The 22,970-nt window shown below is 38.3% G+C and overlaps 1 protein-coding gene and 3 long non-coding RNA genes across 6 annotated transcripts; 1 reads left to right on the top strand and 3 right to left on the bottom strand.

Annotated features, from left to right (window-relative positions):
• LOC113046451 (uncharacterized) lies at positions 1 to 1,131 on the bottom strand. 3 transcript variants are annotated; one of them, XR_003276090.1, is made up of 3 exons: positions 887 to 1,131; positions 332 to 391; positions 1 to 59 (listed from the first exon to the last, which is right to left on the bottom strand). It is a non-coding gene; the product is annotated as an uncharacterized LOC113046451 (long non-coding RNA). The 3 variants fall into 3 exon arrangements; XR_003276089.1 differs by having other exon boundaries at positions 26 to 128; XR_003276088.1 differs by lacking the exon at positions 887 to 1,131 and having other exon boundaries at positions 26 to 128; positions 332 to 472.
• A 6,694-nt stretch (positions 1,132 to 7,825) lies between these two features.
• On the bottom strand, positions 7,826 to 10,018 carry LOC113046092 (uncharacterized). The gene is made up of 3 exons (XR_003276055.1): positions 9,956 to 10,018; positions 8,650 to 8,919; positions 7,826 to 8,567 (listed from the first exon to the last, which is right to left on the bottom strand). It is a non-coding gene; the product is annotated as an uncharacterized LOC113046092 (long non-coding RNA).
• Positions 10,019 to 12,585: 2,567 nt separating this feature from the next.
• Positions 12,586 to 13,508, top strand: LOC113046450 (uncharacterized). Its single transcript, XR_003276087.1, has 2 exons — positions 12,586 to 12,721; positions 12,978 to 13,508. It is a non-coding gene; the product is annotated as an uncharacterized LOC113046450 (long non-coding RNA).
• Positions 13,509 to 18,157: 4,649 nt separating this feature from the next.
• LOC113046449 (beta-1,3-galactosyltransferase 2-like) lies at positions 18,158 to 19,275 on the bottom strand. The gene has a single exon (XM_026207302.1). It carries the CDS (start codon positions 19,265 to 19,267, stop codon positions 18,164 to 18,166), a length of 1,104 nt encoding a protein of 367 aa, XP_026063087.1. The 5' UTR covers positions 19,268 to 19,275; the 3' UTR covers positions 18,158 to 18,163.
• Between the last annotated feature and the right edge of the window lie 3,695 nt (positions 19,276 to 22,970).

Here is a 22,970-nt window from a genome sequence, read left to right as displayed (position 1 = left end):
AATAAAAGAATTGTCCACACAAAGCTGGTTTTTAACTGATGAGGATTTAATTGTAGTGCCTGTGTAGTAAAACAAGCAAACAGACAGGCACTGTTATCTGCAACAGCTCTTAATTATGCCTCTCCTCTCTGATGGCATTGAAGCAAAGAGTAACATACACACACAGACACTTTACAACACACATAATATATATAATATAATATATAATAATAGTATGAGCAATAAAAATAATAAAATAAGTCATATAATATAATACATTCACAAACATGTCCTTCTTATATACCAATAATTCAACAGCATTACAGTGTTTCTTGAATACTATTTAACATACCTGTGTAGTAAAACAAGCAAACAGACAGGCACTGTTATCTGCAACAGCTCTTAATTATGCCTGTTAACCACAAAATACATGTTAAGTACCCCAGGCAATTAACCACAGATCACACAATGAATGCAATATACAATATATATAAAATATATAAAATATATCTCCTAAGTGTACAAAATACAAAATATATTGAAGACTAAAACATATTTAGTTTACAAAATATAATTATACATGCACATCTTTAATTAAACATCTCAATCTATTATTTATCAATTTCTATTTATCTATATATAAATATTCCTTAATTGAGATGTTAGCCGCATAGCCGCTAACATATCCTTCACAGACGCAACGCACACACTTTGCCGCCATCTCACGCGATGCACTATTCACCAGTAAAGAGCACTCAAATAAACTACATTTACCAGGTTAATAACACGAACTAATGGTCAAATATAACATTACACAGAATACTTTCTCGTATTAGCCACACCGACATGACATGAACACTTATAACACATTTTAACATTTAATGAACGGAGCTCATGAAAATCGTACCTCTCCTCTCTGATGGCATTGAAGCAAAGAGGACGAACTTCCGATTGCGCTGCGTTTTGAACGCCTTACCTACGTATGACATCAGCCGACGTACATACTATATTTAATAAAAGCATGCAACATTTTCAAAATAAAATGCCCCAAAACAATTAATAATAAAAACAAATATACATATATATCTATATATATATAAAAACACAAAAAACAAAAATGAATTATAATCTGGTGTAACAACATATCCCTGCTACACACACACAAAATTTAAAATGCAAACAACATTTACAAATGCACTCAAGATTCACAAATGCACAGGACAAGATTCAGAAATGTATTTCTGATGCACACACACATATATCTTGATTTACAAACTGCTTGCGGTCTGTGAACTTCACTGCATTTGTGTGTGAATTTTGAGACTCCCCTGACTTGGCTCGACACAAAAATGCCTTTTTTTTATATAGGGAATGATCTGCAACCAATCAGATATCTCCCTTGTTTTAGCCAATCACAAGAATGCACCCCACGTGGGGGGATTGTTTACTTATAAGCCAATCAGCGAACGACTCACTTTCCTCAGCGACCAACTCACTTTCCTCAGCGAATGACTCACTTACTTCAAGCAGCCGGCGACCCACTTTGCACAGCCGGATACCCACTTTGCGCAGGAGGAGACCCACTTTTCGCAGACGGAGAGTCACTTTCCTCTCGCAGCGGACCACTGACTCTCTCTTCATGTAGGGACCGAGCAGCAACCTCTCGCTCTCTCTCGTGAGGCCAATAAGGAAGTGACTAAAACTGCAATTCATCGACTGGCCGCTTGAGGCTGGCTGCTAAAGGGAGTCAGTCCCATAGACTCCCCATGTTAAAATGCCCATTTTTACAGCATAAATAAACATGTTTACAGCCTGGTTCAAAAAATTATTTTGGTCTATATTGCTAATTCTGCCCTTCATGACAACTGTGAGGGGGGTGAATTTTTTTTTAAACTCATCCGTTTCAATTATATTAAGACTTAAAGTTCTGCATAATTGAGGGCGTGGCCACTTGAGTGATAGGTGGATTGCCGCTGCTGACAATGCCATTGCACTAGGTGGGCGTGGCTTCAGCAATCAGCTCCCGCCTTTTTGCCCATTTTTGATTATCCGGGAGAGTCGCGCGGTGACACGCTGCCAAGATGGCGACGGCCCGCTCGACACACTTTAGGCTTCAAAACCGCTAAAGAGGAGTCTATGGGTGACGTCACGGACACTACGTCCATATTTTTTTACAGTCTATCGTAGGGACCGAATATTATAAGTAAAGTAACTTCTATATTGCATTGAAAAGAATATTTAGATATATTTAAATATTCAAAAAGGTGTACAAATTTTTATTTACTTTCATTTTAATATTTCAATAAAATGAAATAATTGCCTATTGCAAATTTATGATTCCATTGTTAACTTTTTTTTCTGCAGTCACTGGGCTATATTTAAGACATTTTTTAATTCATACTTTGTAAACAAAACAAAAAAAAAAAATCCTGAATTGTAATCTAAACATCTGTATTTTCATACAATTTCATAAATAAGTAGGCTATAAAATGCTGCACCTGTGTGAACGCGTTCATGTGATGGGCTTATTAGTAAACAATCCCCCACGTGGAGTGCGTTCTTGTGATTGGCTAAAAGAAGGGAGATATCTGATCGGTTGCTGATCATTCCCTGCTTAAAGGGCGGGGTGAAATGCTATTTCATGCATACTGAGTTTTTTACACTGTTAAAGAGTTGGATTCCCATGCTAAACATGGACAAAGTTTCAAAAATTAAGTTTTACGTTTGAAGGAGTATTCTGGTTTGTCACAAGTTTCGTTAAGTTTTTTTCGAGTCCCAACGAAAAAGGGTCACGATCGTGTGTTGGAACCGCAGGCGGTGAGTAAAACTGCTTCAAATATCTCTGTGGTGTTAACTTAGCTATCGGCGCGTAAGCACATCAAGTAAACAACATGCGATGTTGTCATCAAACTGCACTTTCCACATGTACACCTTAAAAAAAAAAAAAAAGACGACATAAATTGGAACTTAGTCATTTTCCAAAACCCCTAAGGAAATATATACAGTTTCAATACATACCACATAGATAGTCCTGCTGTAGTCGTTGCTGATGCTGCTCTTGTTAAATTTCAGCCTCTGGATCTGATTCTGGATCATAAATATACACTGAATCTGACTGTTAGCCATGGTTTGTTTTCCTCACGGTAATGTCACAGTTTCTAGTGCTCTCAACGCAAAAGCCTACTCGCGCTCGTGATTCTTTAGGTCCCCCCACATGCCACGCCTACAGCCGCTCATGTACAGACTATCTTTCTCTTATAAATATAATAAAACTAAAGGCATTTGTGTGTCGAGCCAAGTCAGGGGAGTCTCAAAAATCACACACAAATGCAGTGAAGTTCACAGACCGCAAGCAGTTTGTAAATCAAGATATATGTGTGTGTGTATTAGAAATACATTTCTGAATCTTGTCCTGTGCATTTGTGAATCTTGAGTGCATTTGTGAATGTTGTTTGCATTTCTGAATTTTGTGTGCATCTGGAAAGGCACCATCAATGCTGAAAGGAATTATCAAGTTCTAGAACAACACATGCTCCCATCCAGACGTCGTCTCTTTCAGGAAAGACCTTGCATTTTCCAACATGAAAATGCCAGACGACATACTGCATCAATTACAACATCATGGCTGCGTAGAAGAAGGATCTGTGTCCTGAAATGGCCAGCCTGCAGTCCAGATCTTTCATCTATAGAAAACATTTGGCACATCATGAAGAGAAACATGCGACAAAGAAGACCTAAGACAGTTGAGCAACTAAAAGCCTGTATTAGACAAGATTGGGACAACCTTCCAATACCTAAACTTGAACAAATTGTCTCATTAGTCCCCAGACGTTTGCTGACTGTTATAAAAAGTAGAGGGGATGGCACACAGTGGTAAACATGGCCTTGTCCCAACTTTTGTGAGGTGTGTTGATGCCGTGAAATTTAATCCACTTATTTTACCCTTAAAATTATACATCATCTCAGTTTAAACATTTGACATGTCATCTATGTTGTATTCTGAATAAAATATTGAAATTTGAAACTTCCACATCATTGCATTCTGTTTTTATTCAAAATTTGTACAGTGTCACAACTTTTTGGAAACAAGTTTGTATATGTATTATGTATGTACATGTGCTGGTCGTATAATTAGAATATCATTTCAAATTCCATTTGAAAAGTGAAACTTTTATATCATATTCATTAATTACACACAGACTGATATATTTCAAATGTTTATTTCTTTTAATTTTGATGATTAGAACTGACAACGAAGGAAAATCCCAAATTCAACATTTCAGAACATTAGAATGTTGTGAAAAGATTCAATATTGAAGACACCTTGTGCCACACTCTAATCAGCTCAAAACACCTGCAAAGCCTTTAAATGGTCTCTCAGTCTAGTTCTGAAGGCTACACAATCATGGGGAAGACTGCTGACTTGACAGTTGTCCAAAAGACGACCAGTGGCACCTTACACAAGGAGGGCAAGACACAAAAGGTCATTGCAAAAGAGGCTGGCTGTTCACAAAGCTCTGTGTCCAAGCACATTAATAGAGAGGTGAAGGGAAGGAAAAGATGTAGTAGAAAAAAAAGGGACCCACTTTATATTAAGTTGCCTTAACTACTATGTACTTACATTTTAATTAATAATTTAGCACACTGTACTTATTGTGTACATACATGTTTTTACATTGTACTTATATAAAAAAACTACATGTAATTACATCTGTATTTAATTTCTGTAATTACATTTATAATTACACTGTTGACCCATACTTTACACCTTAACCCACCCTTAAACTTACCCATACCTCCAACCCTCTCCCTAACCTTACCCCATCCCACCTCAATAGCAGCAAAAGTGTTTTACAATACAATATGAACACAATAAGTACATTGTACTTATTTTTTATGTAAGTACATAGTAGTTAAGGCCACCTATTATAAAGTGGGACCAAAAAAAGTGTACAAGCAATAGAGATAACCGCACCCTGGAGATGATTGTGAAACAAAACCCATTAAAAAATGTGGGGGACATTCACAAAGAGTGGACTGCAGCTGGAGTCAGTGCTTCAAGAACCACTACACACAGACGTATGCAAGACATGGGTTTCAGCCTCACATTCCTTGTGTCAAGCCACTCTTGAACAACAGACAGCGTCAGAATCGTCTAAAGACAAAAAGGACTGGACTGCTGCTGAATGGTCCAAAGTTATGTACTCTGATGAAAGTAAATTTAGCATTTCCTTTGGAAATCAGGTTCCCAGAGTCTGGAGAAAGAGAGCAGACGCACACAATCCACATTGCTTGAGGTCCAGTGTAAAGTTTCCACAGTCAGTGATGGTTTGGGGTCCATATCATCTGCTGGTGTTGGTCTACTGTCTTTTCTGAGGTTCAAGGTCAATGCAGCTGTATATCAGGAAGTTTTAGAGCACTTCATGCTTCCTGCTGCTGACCAACTTTATGGAGATGCAGATTTCATTTCCCAACAGGACTTGGCACCTGCACACAGTGCCAAAGCTTCCAGTACCTGGTTTAAGGACCATGGTATCCTTGTTCTTAATTGGCCCGGCAAACTCGCCTGACCTTAACCCCATAGAAAATCTATGGGGTATTGTGAAGAGGAAGATGCTATATGCCAGACCCAAGAATGCAGAAGAGCTGAAGGCCACTATCAGAGCAACCTGGGCTCTCATAACCCCTGAGCAGTGCCACAGACTGATCGACTCCATGTCACGCCGCATTGCTGCAATAATTCAGGCAAAAGGAGCCCCAACTAAGTATTGAGTGCTGTACATGCTCATACTTTTCATGTTCATACTTTTTAAGTTGGCGAAGATTTCTAAAATACTTTCTTTGTATTGATCTTAAGTTATTTTCTAATTTTCTGAGATACTGAATTTGGGATTTTCCTTAGTGTCAGTTCTAATCATCAAAATTAAAAGAAATAAATATTTGAAATATATCAGTCTGTGTGTAATGAATGAGTATAATATACAAGTTTCACTTTTTGAATGGAATTAGTGAAATAAATAAATTTTTTGATGATATTATAATTATATGACCAGCACCTGTGTGTGTGTGTATATATATATATATATATATATATATATGTATATGTATTTGTATATGTATTTGTATTTGTATGTGTGTGTGTCTAACCAGTGGCGGCTCCAGACAATTTTGATTGGGGGGGCAATGGGGGGTCCTGGTCTTTTCAAGGGGGGTCTCATGAAAACCAACAAAAAATACAGTGGACATGGCTAATAACTGCATATTACTGCTACTAAACAACAAAAACACCTTTGCAATGTAAACAAATGACAGGTTGTTATTCATATCCTTCACACTGCACTTTCATGTCAGGTATATTATGCATTTTTATTGACATTCATATTTTACATTTATTTCCAGAGAGATATTATTGAGTTTACAGGCTAAAGTGGTCTTGCTGTTGTAAACACTGTTGCTAATGTAGAAAAAATATTTGCATCACATTTAAAATATAATTATATTTTAATTCATTTCTGAATTGTTTTTATTTGTATAATGATAATTCAGAGAATGAGAAAATCTGAATAAGCCTTACCAGTGTTGTGATAATTATTTTTACGTGTTAAAAATAAATAAGTACTGTAATATAATAAAAGTTTAGTCAAATAACATAAATAAGACCAGACCCCTCGATGCCTGTGAAACTTTTCTCCCTCAAATAGCACGCTAGTGTTACTTCTACACTCCAGGCTTCACACAGCAATATAAACAACATATCTGCATGTTCTCACATCACATCGTTCTTGTAAAATAATAATAAGTAAATAAACATCAAAATCACTTCGCTGAGAATGAAACACCACTTACCAGCTGCACGATGTTGAAAATATCCTCTATAGCAATTAAAAAAATGGAAGGAATCTTCCCGGTTGGATGAGGTCGTTGTCAGGTGAAAGGTCATCATGTTGGTCATTTTATTTACGGCTAAATTATTATTAATAAATTGTACTAATATTATGATTGGGCGTGGGCAGGCATTCACAAAAGTTTATGTTATTACCAAAAAAAATTCGAGGAAATTTTGCTTTGACAAAAGGGCACTTAAGGGGCAAAGGAGCAGGTGCTCAAGTGAACCGGTTCTTTCGGACAATTCGATCAAATAAACCAGTTGAAAAGAAAAATGGTTCACCGGTTCTTTTGCGCTCGATGTAATGCCGTCATTGGCGATGATCGCCCTTCATTCAAGCCTTTGGTTTACCCGCGCTTATAACATTAGCACAGAATCAGTTCAGAATCAATCACCAAAAGAATCAGTTCGGTTCAGATGCGCTCTGTGTCAGTCCAAGAGGGTCTGGCTGCAGACATATGGGCGAGTGGAGCTCCACTCAAGAGCGGAAATACGTCACCTCCACTTGCGACGCCGCCGCCATGTTGGACCGGGCCACACTTTCCGTGGAATTACGTCGCCTCCACTAATGACGCGGCCGCCATGTTGGACCGGGCAACACTTTCCGTAGAATTACGTCACCTCCATGGCGGCGAGTGGAGCTCCATTCAAGAGCGAAAATACGTCAACTCCACCAAACTTTCGTTTTATATTATTACTTGTTATATACATGTATAAGGGGTGCTTTGCAAGTTATGTCACCTCTTTGTACGTAATGTTAATATGTTCTGTACTTTTATCGTTGTTACTTTTACCTAGTAGAAATAATAAAAATAATAATATACTAATCTTTCACGGTTTATGACACGACAGCAATTTTTTTTTATTTCCCCTCAGCAATTTGCACTACAGATATCCACAATCCATATTTGTAGGGCTTCTGCCTTTTTTCATGTTTGTTTTACCAATGTACAACTGACAATGTAACATTCCATGCATTTTAGAAAGTTAACCCTATGTTTGTAATATTTAGCAGTGAAAAAATAATGAAATATTAAATAAATTATTAAAATAATACCTCAACCAGAATTTGTGTGTCGAATTTTGTATTTTAATCAAAATAATAACATATACAAAATAACCACAGTAACATAATGAAGAATAACTTCCACAATTTAGAAGTTTTAATGGTTTTTGAGTAATAATAATAATTAACACATCTTACACTACACTGAAATCACATGAACTGCAATTGACCATAATTGTTACAGTAAAAACACAATGTGTGCGCACGCACGCACACTTTACTCTTCAAAACCTCCATCGTCTGTGAAGCAATCCCAGCTACAGTAGCCAGGGTGATCATTTGAGGAGTAAAACCCCAAAAGCACTCCCTGTTGTCCATTTTCCTGGTGACCAGCCCCACAGTCTTTGTGAAGCTGGCTGCGCTGTAGGTGACTGCACCTAGAGATGATGTAAGGCTTTCTGTACTTTAGATAGTGACAGCATATCTTTAAATATCTTCACTGCACCGGTTAAGAATCATTTTCATGTTTCAGTCAAAAGTTTCATGTTAGGGAAATGGAAGAGAGTGAGATTACTTAGCCTAATTATTATAGCCACAAAAACAAGAGGGTCAACCACACTTACTGAAGTCACCATCAAGCCAGCTGAAGTGTGCCTCCTGTTAAATATGCTCCTGACTGACAATGATGTTAAATCTCTGGCATGAACAATTACGTCAGATGGGTCAAGTTTAATTACAATGCTGACATTTCATTATCATTAATGTTAAAGCAATTTACTTGTTGCTGAAGGTGCCTGGGCCACCACAGTTGTGCTTTGTTGTTCTGATGCATCTGATTGCTGGGCTGGGGACACAAAGAAGACATGAGCACAGCAAAACTGGAACAAAACTATGTCTGTGTACTGACGTTTTGTAAATTCAACACAGAAAAGTACTGCATCATTCTCCTATGACAGTCCCAAAGCAGACAAGGTGATGGTGCTCAGAAGTTCCAGTCTCTATTTGTGGAGGTGTTATCAGGATGGATAACACTTGATATACATTTGATCTGAAACAAAAAAAAAAAGTCAAACAATAGAATAACAGAACAACAAAATAGAGAAAAATAAATATGTACATGTTAATGTCACATGTAAAAAGACATACATTTAAAATGTAAAGAGTGCTGCATCTTCCATGCCAATCTTATCCCTGGAAGTGAATGAAAAATTAAATATGAAAACAACCACCTCATATGACCTTTTTAACATTATATAACAAATGCTAAAGGCATACACATACAAAACAATCGTGTCCTTTCATTATTCACTACATTATTTTACCACAAGCCACCAAAAACTAAGTTACACCTATGCTATCCATCATGTACTGAAGGTAAAAATTTAAAGAGCAAACAATTAACAAATAAGTTTATCAGAAATGTATTATCCAAACTATACTTCCCCAGTCAACTGAAAAGAAAGTATGTTCTTCAAGAATTTAGTGAAGAAGAGGCAAAGAAAATAAGGAAGTGTTATTTTACTTATCCAGTTCTTCCTAAAGCCAAAGAAGTAACATTTAAAATCCTAAAGGACATTTATCCATCTAATAACTTCCTACAAGAAAGATTTAATAGGGAGAACAAGTCATGCAGGTTCTGTGAGAAAGATATTGAAACTGTTGATCATATGTTTTTGAAATGTGAATCTGTACAGACTTTTTGGCTGGAATTTCAAAACTGGCTTCATTTCAAACAGATATCAATACACCCTTTGACTGTGATCTCAGTTAAGGTTGGAGTATTGTTGAAGGAAAAGATCCTAGACTTTTTGATAAATAACTTAATTACTTTGTGCAAATACTAGATTCATAGATGTAAGTTTTTTAAAGGTTAAACCTCACTTCAGCGGATGGAAGAATGAACTAAAGATATTTGCAAAGTCTCTTCATTACAGGATTGACATTGCTCGCGATATAAATCGATAAATCCACAGTGTTTATTATTCCTTTTGTGAGTAATTTCACGTAAGCCCTGTGCGTTTTTATTACACTGCACGTTACAACAGCGTCAGTTCACCATTTTAGCGATGCAGAGATAAAATTACCTGATTTTAAGTTTGAAGTACTCCCGGCGACGCCATCTTGATGTTTTCAAGTGGAGGTGACGTATTTCCGGTTTGAGAGTGGAGCTCCACTCGCCCATGGTCTGCAGCCAGACCCTTCTCTGTCAGTCTGCTTCAGGCTGAATCACACATGCGCAGTATCATCAGCTCCTCGGTTCTCGAATCGGACGCATCCGACAGAAACGGTTCTCGGTTCAGTGTACGAATAAATGTCGAAATAATTATTATTTATTATTGTTCTGCGTAGTTTGAAGAGAAACATTTTTGGATCTTTATCCCAAATATATATATTTTTTAATCAGGAAGAGGGTGGGGGGTCAAATGGAGGGTCAAGGCATTTTTTGGCAGGGTCTTGAGACCCCCCAAGACCCCCCCTGGCGCCGCCGGTGTGTCTAACCCTGACAAGTCACTGCCAACAGATTGTCTTATAACTTTTTCCAACCATTCCAAAGAAGTCCTCCTTCCCTTTAAAAACTAATTGGACTGCTCTTAATGCATCCGTCTGATGTCTAACCTTTTGGCCCTTGACAATGGAAGATGCCTTAAAGAATTTAAACAATGTCAAACATTTAATGAATTTTAAACAATGACGGCTTTGAATATTAATATTTTGGCTTTACATAAAGTTGTTATGAATGAAAAATGACAGTGACTGCTAATATTTCCTCTGCTCTGACATCTTTTGGAATTGAATGTGTAAAGTTGAAGCTGCTCTCAGGCCTGTGCATGCACCTTCAGAGGTGATTTTAATGATAATGAATCAGTGTTTTATCCTCTGTTCATGTAATTATGTGTTAGACCGTGTCTGGAGACAATTCAATTAAAGTTTATTTGTGTAGCGCTTTTTATGATACAAAGCATTGCAAAGCAAATTAAGTTTCTACAATATTCAGTAGTAGCTTATCAGTGGTGACTGTCAGTTTATGTGCTTATGACAGGATTTTTTAGAAAAATGAATACAACAAACAGTCAGCCAGATGAACAAAATTAACAGCAATTATTATGTGATTGCATATTAAGTAGCAATATTTGTTAGTTCTGTTTGTTGATTCAGGGTTAGCATCATCTGGGGTCCTCTGAGGGTTCAGCATCATCTCTTCTCAGGTGTTCTGGATCCAGACTGGAGCTTGATGTAAATCCTGTGGCGAAACATAGAAACAAATAGAGACTTCATTAGCATAGCTGCTGTTCCAACAAAGTAAAATTAATTAGTTTAACTCAAGCTAAAGAATAATAATGCACATTTGATCAGATACAACTGCAGTCACAAAAAATAAGATGCATTATTTGAATGCTTGGCGAAAGAGATGTGTTTTTAATCTAGATTTAAACAGAGAGAGTGTGTCTGAACCCCGAACATTATCAGGAAGGCTATTCCAGAGTTTGGGAGCCAAATGCGAAAAAGCTCTACCTCCTTTAGTGGACTTTGCTATGCTAGGAACTACCAAAAGTCCAGCATTTTGTGACCTTAGGGAGCGTGATGTGTTGTAGCGTGGTATCAATGATGAATGCAAATAAAATGAATTTTATCTGGCTGATAAAATAGTTTTTTCTTGGCAGGTTTGTCACAGGACTGGTGAGCTCGTAAGTCCGTCCATCCATCCATCCATTTATATTTTGAACTTTGTTAATAATTGATCCATTCCAAAACCTGATGATTGAATCGATTCTTTTACCAAATAAATAAATAAATAAATAAGTTTGTCAATCAGTTTTTAAAAATAATCAATGCTGAAATGTAAATATAAATACAAAATATTTCAATCGCATGTTAAGGCAGTCTTTGTTGACACTTTTTAATATTTTATAGTCCAGTTCACTGTAATAACTTCACTGTAATTTTCATGACAGATTTATTCTAACGTACTTTAAATAATGAAGACATCCCTAACCGGTTAAGTACAATATAATGAATTTGTAATATAATGCAAATTTTAAGCAAAATCCTGTAATGCTATATTGTTGTCTCTTTGCAGTTAAAAGTCTTTTATAACAAAAGGCACAGAGCTAATTGCAATTATTTTGATGGTAGGTGAGCTATGAGTAATGCTTAGTGACGTTTTATCACTCAACTTTAAAGAGCAATTTTGTGAAGAATAAATATCGGTTCATCAAAATCAAGATTAATTCAAATTGATAAATCAATGTTGTCAGATTAGACCTAGCATCCAGATAGCAGACTTGTTTAGCTGTTGAAGTTTATCCGTGTTGTTTTCACGAAATAGACGCTCGCAGTCATACATGGCATTGGAGAATCGCTAATCAAATGCCACTGTTTTGTCAATGCTTTCACCCCCAAGCTGAAAATTGCAACCTACCAGCAAATTACCAATTTTGAATGCCCTTCATAGGCAATAACTCGGGCCTGAACAGTCAATTCAGAGACTGATTTTGTCGTTGTTTGTTCACAGGGATTGTGTAGTGGCCGTCTTCAGTCCAGGGTCCTGCCTGGCAGTTCAAGGGCTGGCCGTGGCTGCTGCCTGATGGATCCGCCGTGGATATATTTGCCAAAAGTGAGTTTGGTCAAGGAAAACGCAGCACATTATTTATAATACATTTAAAATGGGCAAGAGTGGGTTTCATTTCATGCCTATTTATTCATTTAGTCTGAGCCTTTCACCTGAAGTTTGACGAGGCCCGGATGGACCCAAACGTGCAGAAGTGGGACGTGACTGTGCTGGAGTTGAGCCACCACAAACGACATCTGGACCGGCCCGTCTTCCTCCGCTTCTGGGAAACACTAGACAGGTCAGGATTGCAGCGCCGTGTCCCTTCAGTCCACCTGTAGCATGGCACTGGAGAGGAACATGTTCCAACAGTATTTTTGATCTTATTTATGTTTACAGATGTACATCTTTGATCACTGTGTAGCCTTTTGAAGTTGATCATGTGAACCTGTCCCTGGTTAATTAAATAATTCAGCAATGAAACGATGCATTTTCCAACCCTAATAGTAATCTCAGTAGCATTATATAGCTCATTATCTTCTTCATCTCTTCTGCAGATACATGGTCAAACACAAGTCCCATCTGCGGTTCTGAGAGCGCTGGCCGTCCACCTTCGAGATCTTCCCTCCCTAACAGACCTGTCAAGATGGACTGCTACACCCCTGATCCTCTCAGCCTCGCTGAAAGCACTTTGGATTTCAGTATGCTTCACCCTCTGCTGACACCAGTTTGATTTGTAGCCTCTTCCTCCACCTGTAGATGAACAGGTCAAGGCAGGCAAGAGGAAATGTGGATGTTTGGGTTGGTCCTTGTTGAGTTTTCTCAGTACATATGCATTTTTCTAATTTTAACGCAGTTGGTAATCAAGGCAGATTTTCTTTCCTCTCTTTATTTGTAAAACACAAGCTGGAGAGAACCATTGAAAATGGTAACTCATTGGTATGAATACATGACTGCTGTCTAAAACTCTTTAATGATAGATTCACTTTGTTCCCTTTTTTGTTTTTTTTCTGCCTTCTGATCTATGAAGCATAGAGTAGTACATTAAGGTTCACTACACAAATGCGAGTAGTAAATCCAAGTCAGATTAGAGGAAGGTTTAGGATGAGATGCCTTTCTTTAAAATACAGGCATTTAAATGACCAGAATTCTACGGTTGTATGAAGTCTATACTTCAGATTGTTGATTGTGAATATGCTCTGTAATTCTGCAGTATATTGGAGATTTTGTTAGTTTTATCAAGAAACCCAAGTTCTGCTTAAATCTAATTACTATTTTTGAAATGGAAAATGCAGCACCATTGTTTTAACCCAAAGTCAGTTATCTACAAAGGTACACTTTTTTTTCCTTTCTTTTTTTTGTATAAATGCATTTGAAATGTTGATGAATGTGGATTATTATTTATAAAAAAAATATTTAAAAAATATAAACAAATGGTGATAAATTATTTTTATTTATTTTATACAACTTTCTAAGTTTGAGCGGTCACATTGTCCGTTGTCAGTACTAAAGCACAGCTCACAACAGAAGTCACTTTGGCTGCGTTTACACTTGGCATTAACATGCGATTACCGTGATCTGATCAAGCAGATCGGATCATCAGTCTAAATTTTATATAGCATATTATTCTAGGCACTCAAATCCCTTTACATTGTGAAAGAGATCTCCTCCACCTGGATGATGGGATGGCAGCCATAGTGCCCCAGAACTACCACCACACAACAGCTTATTGGTGGAGAGGAGACCAAGTGATGAAGCCAGTCAGCAGATATGGGCAAATTTGGCCAGGATGCCGAGGTCACATGGATGCATATACTAATACAAGTCCTCCCTACTGGTTACGCTCACTTAAAAGCGCAGCAACACCATCCAAAGACATGCCCCCTGAATGCACATGCACACCAGATGACCAGAGACAACATTACTGCAATACATCACGTCTTTCACCTGTGAGAACTTTTTGGCACAGTTTGTAAAAGTGTTACAATACCAGGAAGGAAGAACAGGTTCCCTTTCATAGGTCACTTAAATGCTCGAGTGACATGGACTATGAGAACAGTGCTGTGCTGGAGTTTCCCCACCTCACTCTCTCCCCCACTCAAGTGCAAGAAATCAGGAAAAACTTTGTGGAACCGTTACTTTTGCGAACAAGGATCTATGGTCCACCCCGGAGGCCTACAATGCTATATCCTTCGGCTGCTGACTGCATGACGATGACGTTTTCTCCACTGGGGCTTCGGATTCAGAGGACGCTCTGGGCGACACGTGGTTCTCTCCCTCCTAGTGGACAGGAGAAACGCACCTCCCATTCCTACAGTGAGCTGTTGAAAGTGGTTACCCATGCGGTGGATAAAATGGAGCTGGATTAGGAAGTGGATGCAGCCCAGACCCAGTCTTTATCTAAGTTGGACGACCGTCTAGAGAGACCGGAGGGAGAAGGCATCATCCCGCTGTGAAAGAACTGCGATGGGCAACGGACTTGTTGCTACATGCTGCCAAGCACACCGCCCGAGCAGTAGGCCGTACAATGGTGGGGATGGTGACGGTTGTGCACCACCTTTGGCTCAACCTCACCAATATTAAAGAAAAGGATAAGTCTTTTCTTATGGATGCCCCGATCTCTGGGCTGTTTGGAGAGGCGATCACATTGGTGGTGGAGAAATAGAGGGCAGCAATCAGCCGCTATCTGCCAGCTGCTTTCCGCTTGCAGGCCTTGGGGATAGGAGCAACGCCAGCTGCCGGCAGCACGCTCGCATTCTTCAACATCCTCACAATGTCAACGGGTCACCTCACAGGAAGATCCATCACCTATGGCACCCCCCTCGAAGAAAAAGGCAAGACCTTAGTTTGATGGCAAAGACCTCTCATCTTCAGGCCACTGATAGCAGTTCCTGATACTTCTGCTGTTCGTCAGGGACTGTGCCCTCCACTGGAGAGTGCTGTTGGACTGCTAATGTGCATCTAACGCTCTCACTGCAGTCCCCAGGATCTATCATTGACTGTCTAGCTGCAAAAGGTGCTTTGAGCAGATCTGGACTGAGCTACTACTTAGAGCGCCCCTTCAGACACTCACACAATTCAGCCTTCAAAGTTCGAGAGATGGCCCAAGGGTCTGGTAAAGATGGCCCGTTTGTGATTGCCCACAAAGCTGTCGCTTCCTCGGTAACAGCAGGGCCCAATGTACATCCTGTTGGAATAAATCCTGCCATGAACATGCTTTAGGATTATCTACAATGAAACACAGTGACCTTGACACATGCATTTGCCGTGCTTACATATGCCGCAAACTTTCCATGCTCAAATTCTAATGCATGTGGAGACATTACAGCCACAGGCAGAGGTCTTGAGACCATTAAAGCTTTTTTCGGGCCGCGTGGAAACAATTGCCCGGCATTCCGCAATGGGTGTTACACACAATTCATCACGGATACACCATTCAGTTTTGAAAAGGCCTGCCTTGAGCAGCATTGGACCGAGCTACCACATAGAGTGCCCTTAGACACTCTGCGCATTTCAAAAAGGGCCGCCTCCTTTCCGTGGATTCTTCCCATGATCGTGAGTTCAGAAGAAACCGTAGTGCTGCGACAAGAGATGTCATCTCTACTGAAAAAAGGGGCTATGAAAGAAGTACAACCCTCTGAGCATGAATATGCATTGCCCGCTATGGTTCTCCCTATCCCACTCCATCGCCCCTGGGACTGGTTGCTCTAGCACACAAATGGCCTAGGCCAGGACCAATTTGTATGCTTTTCCTTCGATTTGGCTAAATTCAACAGTGCTATCCAGAATGTGGCTGGACAGAGTGGAACAACTGTTGCTGGTAGCTCCGTGGTGGCCCACTTAGCCGTGGTTTGCAGAACTGATCAGTCTGTTAGCGAGTTCTCAGTGGGACATTCCCCTCAGACAGGACTTGCTATTGCAAGCACAGGAAATGATCTGGCAACCAAAGCCAGATCTATGGAAGCTGTGGCCTTGGAGCGGTGTGAGTTAATATGTCCCGATCTTTCAGTAGAGGCACCGAGACTATAATTAATTCTAGGGCAGTTTCTACGAGACGTTTATATGAATACAAATGGAAACTACCTAGTGTAGACTTCATAATATGGATCCAGCTTACTGCCCTGTCGCCTCAGTACTGGAGTTTCTCCAAGACCGGTTTTCAAAGGGAGTAACACCTGCCACTCTTAAAGTATATGTGGCAGCCATATCAGCTAACCACACATACATAGATGGGGTTACAGTGGGCAATCATCCGTGGTGGGTTATCAGGACATCCATTTGAGCCCTTGCAAAGTTTATTAGCTTTATCTTCCCTCAAGAGAGTTGGAGATTTACAAGTTCTTTCTGTTTCACCTCCGTGCATGGATTTTGCACCAGGATTTGTGAAAGTTTTGCTGTGACCAATGCCTGACCATGTCCTTAATGTCGCTTCGAATCCTTTTAGCTTCCAGCAGGTGGTCTTGGAGGCTTTCTTCCCCACGGAGGAGGGGTTAGGATATCTAAGCCTTTGTCCTGTTAAAGCACTGAAGTTCTATGTACAGCTCATTGGCGTGGGTCCGACCAGCTGTTCATCTGTTTTGGAATTAAAAGTAAAGGTTGTGTTGTCACAAAGCAATGCATGTACCATTGGCTGGTGGAGGCTATATCCTTAGCCTATCAGGCGCGCGGGCTCGTTTCGCGCTTAGGACTTCGAGCTCATTCCATGAGGGAAGTGGCTTCAAATTTTACAGCCTGGATGTGAGGACAGCTCCTAGCCCCCAGGTTCTTTACACTCGAGCAGATGCTTTCCTCGGATCCCAGTTATCTCAGGTACATCAGGCATGATGGTACAGCGTTTCCATACAGTGATGACACGGCAGCACCGAAGTGACCTATGAAAGGGAACATCTTGGTTATGTATGCGTTCGCGGTTCAGGCCATTCTGTTTCTTGATAGCGTTTCCTTAGATCATGAAATCTGAGTGAAATAGCATGCAGCACGCAAGTATACTACATTTACGGATGCGTAAAATGTTGCCAAATGTTATTTGGCAAATAAAGATTTGTGTGTAATTTTCCATTCCAAGTTGGTTTGTTATGGTCTCGTTTTCATCTGTGAAGAAAATGTTAGCTAATATTATAACAATTATTTGTCAACGAAAATAACACTGTAATTGACAAATCTGAAGGCATGAATGTACAATTTTCTAACAGCAAGAGTAAACACCTTTAAGTTTTTCTATGTTAAAATGTTAAAGTTAAAGTGCCTATGTTTATGTCAAAATTATAAAATAAAGATTACTGTTAAACCACTGATGTCACATGGACTATTTTTACAATGTTCTTGGTACCTTTCTGTGCCTTGAAAGTGCTAGGACCCTAGCTGTCTATAGAGGTTCAAAAAGCAGATGTCATCAAAATATCCTAATTTATGTTTTGAAGATGACTAAGGTTTTCCAGGTTTGGAATGACATGAGGGTGAGTAATTAATGACATAATTTTCATTTTTGGGTGAACTATCCCTTTAAAGAACTATTCTGCTGCATGTTTACAATCCTATTTATCATAAGAATTCACTTTTAAAACAACTTATGTTTTATACCAATTTAATCATTCAGATTTGTAATGATGACCAATGATAAAAATTACAGTAGTGAAAATCAAATAAAAAACATAGTTAAGGTTTTACAGAAGCCTCCTGTGCTTCAATCTGTGCTTTAAACCTCCAAAAAGCATTAAACGTCACAACTTGATGATAAAACCTTCTACCCAGTCTGTTGGCAGGGATTGTGCTTGTTGCTCTGCAGGTGCTGCCAGTACTGGATGATCTCATTGGGATGAAACCCATGAGAGGTGATCAGGTTGCTGTACCTACAGCTAGAGTAGGGCACTCGCCAGTGATTGAACAGATGTTCATTTGGTGGTGGCGTTGGCTCTATCTTTAGTTTAGCTAGACATTTACCCACGTAAACATCTTCTAAATGCAGTCTAGGTATGGTCAGAGATGTCACGTATATCTTTTGGGCCAGGTCGCCTGAGAAGACATACCCAGTCCCAGAGCAAAAGGTGGGGTATCGCCTACCAGGGTACACTTCTCGGGGCATGTACCATTTACTCTCTTTGTTTCGGTGTGGGGACATGCCTGGCATAAGGTGTCCTGTAAAATATCTTTGTTTTGGTTGCCCTCTGGGTTTTAGGAGCTCTTCTATGAGGTATTGAGTGTTGACAAACATGTCACTGTCTGTCTTCATGACGTATTTGGCCTCGGGACAGTACTTTGTGATCCAGTACATCCCCATCAGCGTTTTCAGGGTAAGGTTGTTGTAAGTATCCCTGTAATCTTGCTGGATGATATCATGATATCGATGACTTTCTTTCTCTATTGTGTGCTGCAGTTTGCTGTCTTGATTTACACCTATGAAAAAAAGACGGATGAATCCCAAACCCCCAGCCACACTTTCATTGGCCCATGTTTTCCTGATGGCATCCCTGGCATCTGTTTTCTTGGGCTCAACCTCAATCAAAAGCACTAAGAAAGGAGCTCGCTGCAGACATGCATTCGGCTCGTTGAGGATGTAGATGTAAGGCTCAACTCTAAGTATCAACGCTGCTGTCATCTCTTCACTCGAACTGATGTTTGAAAGAAAGATGTTTTCCAACCCCTGCTGCAAACTTTCATCTGAAGCTGAGATTGCATTTTCATTTGATGTTAGTGGAGCAGTGGACTTTTCAAGATCCCTCAACTTGTTGGGATTTCGGATTTTCTGTGGAAAAAGCCAGTGAACCTGAAAAACGAGGCCTACCACAAACACGAGCACAATGAGGAAAAGGGAAAGACGGCTGTATCTATGCCTCCGCTTCCATTCCATGATCTCTTTGGGTTTGTTGGATTTGTATACTGTGAGTCCAGATATGTGGAAACCTACCAAAAAAAAGGGATATAAGTTATTTATTCATCTTACTGCACAAAATTTGCAATATTTTAATTGTGTATATAATTGATTTTAAATGTGGCATCGTCAAATGGGGTTCAGTGTGCTACACTCTTCTTGGTATAAAAAAAATTTCTTGTCACCCCGAATCAACTTGGTGTGAAACACCTGTTTCCAGTACTAAAACTTTTAAATGATCATCTTGTGTTGTTTGCATCTAGCAGGCTTCAAATAAAAATACAAAGCAAATGAGACAAAACTAGGTGTTCACCAAAAGTTTACCTATATCAGTTGCTACAGCTGAAAATCCTTAATGTCACAACATATAAGTGAAGTTGAAAATTTGACAAATCTTTGTCAAAATCCAAGACATGATTAAATAAATTGCTGTCCATTTAAAAAGAAACTTTAAGTATAATATTTAAATATTATAGAAGCACATTTATTGTTGTACTACCCTAATGTGCTAAACTGCAGGATTTAGTCTATCGTAGTTCATTGTATTTTTCACTATAGTATTGCTATTTTCCAATTTATCCAAATTACTTGCATAGTGCACCAGTTAAAAACTGCTTGTTTGTGTACACCAGAAAGCAGTTTTATGTGTATTCATTGTACCAAAAAAAAAAAATAGCTGTGAACACTTGAGCTAATATATTATTGTATATTAAGTGTTTACTTGGCTTTAGTGTAGTTCTACAAAATGTTGCACTTTAGAGTTTAAACAAAACAGTTCACACAATCAGTGTTTTAAAGTTTAGAAGGAAATCTGTACATTATAATTACTGCTACTACAGCCTTTGTGTTGTCTGTTTTGACGTACCTTAGTCTTGGTCTGAATGAGATGCTTGCTGTTCGTCAGTCCTGTTGCAGGTATATGCTGTGGGCTTTGCCATAGTATCTTATTATAGCTCTTGTCATTTAAGTCTCTACTTCGTGCTATGGATTGCCACTCCTTTTCTTTACAGTCTGAGTGCAAAGAATATATTTTTACTTGAATAATGATCAACTATGCACACCTGACACAGACTTAGCGACATCAAGCACCCCAAGCAAATTGCAGGTTTAGTAGCCCCCGCCCACCATTTATGTGCTCTTTTATATTTGTAACTCTTATTATTTTGATCTCTCTCGCTTTCACAGTTCCACACTATGGGATTGTATGGACAAATTCAATAAATAATTAGTCAACCTCCATTTCTATTTCAAAGTCATACATAGAGCATACATAACTCCTCACAAGAGGTTCAAAATGAAACTGTCATATCTGTAACACTGTATCATCAGGTAATTTTCTTCATCTTTCGATAATCTCAAATTGCTGTTAACCTATGGATACATATGAATTCTGTTTTATCCTTTTTTACTGAAAAAAAATTAAACCTCTAATCCAGGTTTATGTATTCTCAATGATGATTCTAACTCCTGTATAAATTCATTAAAGAAGAGAATGTTGTTTGCTGGTTTTACAGCTGCAAAGAAGACAATAATACAAAAGATAGTAACCAGTGAATGTACAACAACATGAATTAACAAGGCTAAGCCTAATGCCATTGTTGCTTGGCAATGTTTTTCTTTCAAAAGTTTGGATTATTTAAAGAAATGACTATTTAAAAAGTTTTTTCCTTCTTTCAGATTGTAAAAATATTGATATATCTGTTGCTCCCCCTTCCCTGTTTTTTGTTTGCTTGAATGGATGTTTTTTTAATTATTATTAAAAACAACAAAAATTAGTTTTTGAAAAAAAAAATAGTCAACCTGATTTTGTTCTAAAGGCATATTACCTTATTTTACCATACCTTTACAAAAGTCATTCCTGTGCCTGTCCATTTTAAATTACCATGACATGAAACACAAGGCCTGTAAAGACATTCATCTGTTAAAGCATGTCAGTGCCTTTGTTTTGTCTCAAGATGCACATCAGTAATGTGTTTTTCTAAGGCATGTTTATAAACTGACCTTAGTTTAGCACGAGTATTATATGCTCTCTAAAGGGGTCATCAGATACCCATTTTTACAAGCTGATATAATTCTTTAGGGTCTTAATGAAAAGTTGATAATCTAAAAAACAAAAATGTTACCCGTTCAAAAACAGCTCTTTTCAGATCAAGCCGTTTTGATGCACTTTTCTTTAAATGTTAATGAGCTCTGCTGACCCCTCCCCTTTCTTCCCATAGACCGTTTACTTTAGCTGGATTCATTGTGAAACTTGCTAATTAGCACATTATTAGGAAATGTGATTTGCAAAATTCATAAAAAAATCGTATACTCACTTCCTCTATAGGTGAAGCTGGATCACGAATGATTGACTTGAACATAAACACATTTAGGTAGATTGGGTGCAATCCACTGCGTCTTCAGCTGCTGTGATGTTGGAAATAAATGACGACTGCTATGTTCATTATTACATCCAACAACAAAACACCTCAATCACTTAGTTCTAAGTTCCATGAAGATATTTTGTAAATTATAAATTTCCAGATTTCAGATTATTTATAAACCTCAATTTGTGGTCCAGGGTAACGTGTTTGTTAGTGCCTCAATTGCGCAAGTAACATCCCGCGAGCATCTCGCTTACAGTGCAGACATGATGTGGTGAAGCCATTTGCACATCGGTTTTTGTATAGGCCTATGCATTTGAAAAATAATGTCTGTTTTTAAACTTTTCAGTTGAATGTGGATTATTATTTTTAAAAAAATACTAAAAAGGTATAAACAAGTGATGCATATTTTCCTCTTTGTTTCAGAAGAGCCTGTGACAACTTTGTAAGTTTGTGTAGTAACATTAGGGAATTTCACAAAAAGTCCATGGTCTCTGTTAGTAGTAAAGCACAGCTCGCACAAACGTCGCTTTTAAATTAAACCACTTTCTGGTCAACACGGTACTGAAGTTACTGACTTGAAAATGAGAGAAAGCTACATGGGGAACTCACGTGCCCTCAACCTCACCTGAGACGTCAGATTACAATTATTTTTATTGTTTTGCCATCACTAGCATGTTCTCTCTAGTGTACAGTATATTGCACCTCTTGTCAAATACAGTTGGTCATGTAGAAAAATCTTATATTGTACACAAGTATTCTACAGGAGCACCCATTTAAATTTTTTTGTAAATCACACAAATCAAACCATATGAAGATAAAAACAGATACTGAGATAAAATATAAAAAATTATTTCCCCTAATAAATCTGTCATTTATTATGTCATCTTAGACTTTTGTCAATTTCAACTTGCCATAACATACTTTTGTAAATGGTGTTACAATCTTATAATTTTGACTTTGTCAGAATTATAATTCATTAAAATATATTTTTCTTATATGATGGAAATGGTTTTCCACTTTTTTTTGTCAAAATTGTTGATTTTTATCTCATATTTTGAATTGGTCTTACTTTGGACTGTCAATCATGGCTTCAGTTTAGACTATACCTATTTGTTTGAGCTACAGCTATTTTGAAAGTAACATTTTTTCAGGAATCTCTTTTTTATGATGGACAATAACTATTTTCTCCACTGTGGGATGAGTGGAAAACTTCCAAGTCAAATCTGGATAAGAATTATTTACATGGCATAACGTTATCAGAATATCTTCTTGGTAAGACAATGGTGATTTTTAAAAGGCTTGGACAGACATCTTTG

This window comes from Carassius auratus, chromosome 27 (genome assembly GCF_003368295.1).
Source record: "Carassius auratus strain Wakin chromosome 27, ASM336829v1, whole genome shotgun sequence".
In the NCBI taxonomy this organism is placed as follows: Eukaryota; Metazoa; Chordata; class Actinopteri; order Cypriniformes; family Cyprinidae; genus Carassius; species Carassius auratus.
This window is presented reverse-complemented; position numbering and strand designations above follow the sequence as displayed.

Bases quoted from the DNA above. Each gene is read 5' to 3' on its own strand.
- LOC113046449 (XM_026207302.1), bottom strand. From the start codon at position 19,267: ATGGAATGGAAGCGGAGGCATAGATACAGCCGTCTTTCCCTTTTCCTC.